The sequence below is a fragment of the Pectinophora gossypiella genome, chromosome Z (assembly GCF_024362695.1).
Source record: "Pectinophora gossypiella chromosome Z, ilPecGoss1.1, whole genome shotgun sequence".
Taxonomy (NCBI): Eukaryota; Metazoa; Arthropoda; class Insecta; order Lepidoptera; family Gelechiidae; genus Pectinophora; species Pectinophora gossypiella.
Genome location: NC_065433.1, coordinates 20,491,687 through 20,498,695, shown reverse-complemented (window position 1 = coordinate 20,498,695; position 7,009 = coordinate 20,491,687). Strand labels below are relative to the sequence as shown.

Here is a 7,009-nt window from a genome sequence, read left to right as displayed (position 1 = left end):
TTCACAAAGAAAAACGCTTTTTCGTTCACTTTTAGGCGAATCATGTGTATTCAAAGAAATAACGTAGTATTTATATAGTGACATAGAGCAATGCTATTTATTATATGTAAGTAATGTTAGGGTTCCTAATGTTATTTTATTTTTTAATTATTATTAGATTATATAACTTAATAACAGACGGAATAAAGTTGTGAATATGTGTCACGACTTTATTATTTTTAATTTGGAACTGGCATATTATTTCATTTATTTTTATTTTGATTTCTTCTTTTTCGAACGGAAATGTTTTCCTGCTTTTTGAATAAGGCGGTGACGGGAATTTTGTTCGGTTGCGGTAATCTGTTATGAAGAGTTGGAGAGTTAACATTGTTTATGAAAATATAACATTATTCAAGAGAATTGCTGAAATGTTTGATTACGACGGATCACCTCACCTGAGAGTAGTATTATCACATTAGGTACAATTTCTTTTCACGTTTAATAATTGAAGTACATACATTTAATATAACAAAAGTCGTTATTTTCAGCTCTTCTTTTGTATATGGTCGTGCGCGTGATTTCACACAGTGAAACAATAAAGGTAAAAGATTTTACTAACTCATTATATTAATTGAAAATGTTCTTAAATACTGTTGTGAAGAGTTACCGACGCAGTAAGGTACGTCAGACAGTAAGTACTGAGTTAAGTATTATGGATTATGAAGGAAAACCCTTAACAACCTCAACAAGTTACAATAGTACTCATATTTCCCAGCATGAGTCTCTACACTCAACTGGAATAAACGTTTGCTGAACACTGAAATAGGTAAGCTGGACAAGAAAATCGGGTGATTTTTTAATTCGTTCAAAGCATTTTTTTACATACTTAATTATATTTTTTTTGCAAAGAATTAGGTTTATAGGTGGGAAACGGGGATAAAGGAAGATAAATTAGCTGTATAATGACAAAAAAGGAATGAAAATAAGTAGCCACGCTTTCCAAGCTGGCTCAGAAAAGGGACTACGGAAGACTGCGGTGGTGGTTGACGACGCCAAATAGGGCATGGCAGTTTTAAAAAAAGAAGACGCTTATCTTCTTCTTCTATCGTGTGGGTTGTGAGATGGAGTACCAACCTCAACCCTGGAGCCGACAAGGCTCATGTAACGATTACTTACTTACATCAGTAAGTAGTAACCGGGACCAACGGCTTAACGTGCCTTCCGAAGCACCGATCATCTTACTTTCGGACAATCTGGTGATCAGCCAGTAATGTCCTAACCAAACTAGGGACCACAAAGTATTTTTTGTGATATGTCCCCACCGGGAATCGAACCCGGGACCTCCAGATCGTGAGCCCAGCGCTCAACCACTGGACCACGGAGGTCGTTACGCTTATCAAAAAGCCTGAATAAGGCAAACCGCAAACGAAATCCTGCCCACGCGCGCTTGATCCGCTTTCCCAACAAATCTGTACAAACAACCTTACCAAAGTTCCTGGATAAAAGAGTATGACTTCCTTACAGAATGAGGAGGAGTGTAAGATCGCCGACCTGTGTGTCCACGATAAGGTCCCCATGTGTGGCATCGACTCCTGCGGAGAGATGCGGACCTTCATAGACTCCTGCGACATGCACGAATTCAACTGCGACAGCCAAAAAGGTAACTGACTTACATACATAGTTACATAAACTCACACCCACTAAATGGGGTAGACAAAATAGTATTTTATGCAACAGTTGTATAAGAAGGGTCAAAAAATGCGAGTGGCGTGAGTTGCGATGTGAGCCTTGGCGAACATCGCAATAAGAGACGCCACGAGCATTTTTTGACCTAGTTATACAACGTTGCATACAATACTTTTTCTACGACGACGTAATTTTAAATGAAACAAAAATTATACAAAGAAAAATTTTATTTATAAAAATGAAGATGTAAATTTTGAATGGTATGGGAAAATGGCGGCAAATGTATACTTTTTTTTTATACTATATCTATGGCACCAAACAAAGTAAAGGTGCCAGTTTCCAGGTCAAAAAAAAAACAACAACAATGCTTTTTTGGCGACATTATAGTACAGTTACACTTTGTAAACAATGCTTTTATAGGCCATAGAGCGTACACTTTTTCAAAGAGTTTAATTATGTATGTACTTATATTAGACTTTTTGGTTATTTAAATGCCAGATTAAAGTAGAGGAGTAGAAAAATATACTTACTGTAGCGAAACGTAGCGCTTGCTAACCAAAATCAAAAATAAAGTTTTCTGAAAATGTTTAATAATAACGGTTAAAATACAACAATAAGTTAACAAAAAACAGTGCAGTTACATACATACATATATAAACCCCCGCCCACTGGGGTACGCAGAGACTATAGAATTCCATTTACTTCGATTCTGACATATACCGAGTGAGAGCCTTCAGAGCTCCTCATTTGTCCGGCGAAGTAGTTAATGCCATCTGCGGCAAAGATACAATAAGTCTAGTAAAAAAAAAAGATCCTGACATATTTCTGTTGCTTCCTCCACATTCATCAATCGTTTCATACACAGATCTTACTGAACCTTTTCTAAGGACATCTCCAGTTTGGTCAATTTTTTGACCGTTTGACCTGTCACTTTTAATACAAAGTCCTTTAATGAATATGATGTATAGCATGATGACAAGTGACCAGCGCATTGCTCATATTTTGGTCTATAATTAGAAAGGGCGCAATCCCTCTGTCGGTTCTCACGACATGATCAGGAAACTAAGACGCCTATCATTGTGTTGTTTACATTATTTTGTATGACTTTTAGAATGTTAGGTACGTGTAGGCACAGCCAACAACACACACAGCCTCCGTGGTCTAATGGTTAGGTCTAGTGGTTAGAGCGTTAGACTCACGATCTGGAGGTCCGGGTTCGATTTCCGATGGGGACATTGTCGAAATCACTTTGTGAGACTGTCCTTGTTTGGTAAGGACTTTTCAGGCTTGAATCACCTGATTGTCCGAAAAAGTAAGATGATTCCGTGCTTCGGAGGGCACGTTAAGCCGTTGGTCCCGGCTATTAGCCGTAAAAACGCCTCCACCAACCCGCAGTGGAGCAGCGTGGTGGAGTATGCTCCATACCCCCTCCGATTGATTGAGGGGAGGCCTGTGCCCAGCGGTGGGAAGTATATAGGCAGTTTATGTAGGTACGTGTAGGTATGTGTGTGGAATAAAGAATATTTTATTTGATTTGATTAATTTCATCTTTCAGATTTCAAGCAGCGACCTATCCACGAATGTTGGGTAACATGTAAAAGAGGAAGATCGTTCAAAAAACCAGAATTCAGAACAGACTGCAACATTAACGCAAATAAGAATCGAATTTAATTAAATGAACAGATCCCTAAAGTTCGTTTCACGTGTAACCTAAATTATCTAATAAGCTGGCAACACTATATACTTAATGTCTAATCTACATACCATCTACATACTATCTACTATCTACATACCTACTTAATGTCTGTGCATCCTAATACCTGTGTGGACGCTGTTAACTAACTAGATTATTAAAATATCAGTCTAATAAGATAAAAATGAAACTTATCTACCTGACGTTACACAGTGACAGTGGTCACGGGATTATCTAGATTATCGACTATTATTAGATTTAAACAATACTTATTCAATATTCTTTATTTGCATACTATGACGATGCAAATACCCGTGTAAATGTATTAATCAAGGAACTTTAAAAGTAACCACTTTCATTTATCTGTCTACAACACACAGGTTCAAAAAACAACATTTGACAATGTTAGAAAAGAATGAAAGGTAATTATAAAAAGTAACGTACTTATAAGGTAATTATATAGTTGTACCCAACTTGTGATACTTCAAAAACTAAAACTTAAATGCGTGCATCCGTTTTGTTGTCATAGATAAACTAGGATGGACACCGAAAAAATGTCATAAAAGCATAAAATCTAAATAACGCAGTTGACAAAACAAAAGCCAATATATTTTTAACTCAAAATCTATCGTTTTCGATTGATACCGACTAAAAATAAAAGTATAAAGATTGATAAAGTTCGCGTGCTGTTACGAAAACCGCAATAACATTTCACGTTGCTTTTCCGATACAATAGTTTAACCAATATTCGGTGTATGAATTTTGAACGCGAAATTTATTTTATTCTTATTCTTATTCTTATTCTTATTCTTAAAACAATGATTCTAGATTTTTGTTATTCAAATAAACTTTTGAAATAATGACACATTAATTAGATTAAAAATCATGGAACATTACGTCATCTTTACAATTATTTACATATTATATGTTGCACACATTTGTAACGCTCACGTGGAAAAATCGACGGTAAGGAAATTTTCGTTACACAAAACTTTGTGTTTCTCGTTTGTTTATGATCGATCATGCTTTAAATAAATTCCCGATTAATGATGAATTCACCATATCGAAGTAATAAGTTATTTTCGTCCTAGATAGAAGAAGAATGCAGGCAGGCAGATTCCTGCCGCCATAACCAAGTGCCTATCTGCGGGATCGATATGTGTGGTGAGATGAGGACCTTCATAGACGACTGCGATATGCATGAATTCAACTGTGACAGTAAAAAAGGTAAGGAATATACATCATACCCATAATTTTTATTTTAGTGCGATATTCGTGTCATCTCCCTAGCATTATCCCGTTTTTCACAGGGTCCGCTTAGGTAAACCTGAAGATTTAACAGGTCCGGTTTTTTACAGAAGCGACTGCCAGTCTGACTTTCCAACCCGCGAAGGGAAAACCAGCCCAATACAGGTTACGTCACATACCTCCTAAAATGCATTTCTCGGGAATGTGGGTTTCCCCACGATGTTTTCCTTTACCGTTGAGCACGTGACAATTATAATCATTTATGATCCAAACATGAGTTCGAAAACAATTTCGACAATCATTCGTTTACGCCTATGTTAGATTAGAACCTGCGACCTCAAAGGCAAGCGTTCTATCAACTGGGCTGCCACGGATTCAACTATTTTTATGTCATTCAATAATTTTAGGAATAAAACATAGCTGTGACGTCATAGAAAAACGAGATAAAATAACGGACTTATTATTTAGTATTTCTTGATTGAAATTCATAAGATAAACAGAAAATGCTTTTCATTACTTTTACATCTGTCTTTATTTAGTAATCAGAATTTCATAAATTATCTTGAACCGCTAAGTTCAAGTTTATGAAATAGGCAAAAAATACACAATTTGATTAAAGAAGAGAAAAAAAAAGTTTTATACATAAAACCATTATTCGTTTTCCAATAAGAAAAGCATCCATATTGTTTTTCATCCCTCAGTTTGTTTCCTTGTTTATTCATAACACACTACTCGTGGCACGATACCCGATAGCACCTACACCTACAACTACCTTTTCACCTATAAAATGACATAATGCCATTGACGTACTTATTGAACTGAAAGTTTTCGCCTCCCACGTAAATGTTGTGTAGAGCTTCTTAAAAACAAAATTAAATATCCTTGCGCCAGACGGCCAGCATAGTTAGAACCATGACTTTGCCTTAATCCTATTAGATAAAACTAAGAATCGAGTGAATTTGTGTCTTCTTATAGATCAAAGTTAAGCAGACGAGTGTCGCCCATACTGGCGCCACGAAGCCCCCTGTCTGATAGAAAGTATATACTTAGAATCCATTACAGTGGCACAAAGGATACATCTCGTTTCAATTTTACAATCTTCACAAGGATATTTCTTTTCATATTGGTATATTGGAATACCTTCCATAACACAAACATGACGTGGTATAACAATATTGTTAAGTCTAAATAGAGATATTGGCATTTGATCACAAAGAAGGCACCTTTTATGTTCAAGGTTTGAGGAGGCGGTATATCAAATTAATGCACGACTGGCCAAATAACCAATGTTTCGCGGAACTAGATAAATTAGTATATAAACATTACGAGCTATCGAAATATGTTTTTTGTTTTGGTTTTCCCCGAAGGGTAAGGCAAAGGGAACTATGCCCATACAGCCATGTCTTACGTATTTTTTTTCTTGATGATTGATGAAATGATGAAAGATGATGATGATGAAACCTAAGCCCCCACCCTCGGAGCAGACTCCTACTCCGAACCCCAAACGAATTAACTCAAAAGTCCGCATAAACTTTCGAGTTATGAAGCGGCTTCCTGACACGAAGCGAAAATAGGCAGATACACTTTGTTTATTGAATACTTCTATATAATAACACTCGCGAATGTCTTCCGACTAACTTAATGCGATCATTAACCACAAAACACCACTTCGTATTAATTATTTAGATTATTCAATGAAGAAAGCAACTGTCCCGTTCCCGTTTCCCGCCAAAAAGCCGCTATCGAAATAACTTTGACATTTCAAATGGGTTGGCATCACGGGAGATGCCGATATTATATTCCAAGAATTCGTCTGCAACAATTCGATCGAGCAAATGAACTAACTGAAATTCTAGGCATAACTGGAAGCCAGAGTTGCCTTCAGGGAATCACGACTTTGATTAATGTTTCAGTGACTGGCGTAACCTAAATAATTATATCATCTATCATATTTATATAATCAATCAATAAAATAATTTTACAGTATCTACAGGAAAATGTTTTAGCTCTTAAGTACGTACTTAAGATGGAACGAGTTTAGCATTAAATGCAATTCAATTTGAAATTTTAACCGTCGCAATTGTCAATTTTAGTATATTCATAAATGTGACATGTATAGTAAACTCAGGAAACGACAGAGAAAATAGACAAACTGAGATAAAGAAAACTTTAGAGCATCTCATCTAGTCTCGTTGTACTCGTCACCTCCTGTGAGTACTTCTGTCGTTAGATCTCGACCCAGCTGATAAACAGATGACTCTCTAGCAGTCGTTCGAATACTGTCTCCAAAAAATATTCTCTGTATAGATAGAATAAGGGATAATACTACGAATAGAACGGCAACTCCGCTCTCCACCACCGGCTGAGCTAGATTTACCTCACCCTCCTCCTCCCCCCCCCCCC

At 36.6% G+C, this 7,009-nt stretch overlaps 1 protein-coding gene across 1 annotated transcript; it reads left to right on the top strand.

The window, feature by feature from the left end:
• Positions 1 to 541: 541 nt before the first annotated feature.
• Positions 542 to 3,336, top strand: LOC126379740 (uncharacterized). The gene is made up of 3 exons (XM_050028556.1): positions 542 to 580; positions 1,504 to 1,639; positions 3,221 to 3,336. The coding sequence occupies exons 1-3, from the start codon at positions 542 to 544 to the stop codon at positions 3,334 to 3,336; spliced, it is 291 nt and encodes a 96-aa protein (XP_049884513.1).
• Positions 3,337 to 7,009: the final 3,673 nt, after the last annotated feature.

Coding starts and splice junctions, on each gene's coding strand:
- LOC126379740 (XM_050028556.1), top strand. CDS start 542: ATGGTCGTGCGCGTGATTTCACACAGTGAAACAATAAAG. Junction 581..1,503: donor CACACAGTGAAACAATAAAG/GTAAAAGATTTT, acceptor ACTTCCTTACAG/AATGAGGAGGAGTGTAAGAT. Junction 1,640..3,220: donor CAACTGCGACAGCCAAAAAG/GTAACTGACTTA, acceptor TTCATCTTTCAG/ATTTCAAGCAGCGACCTATC.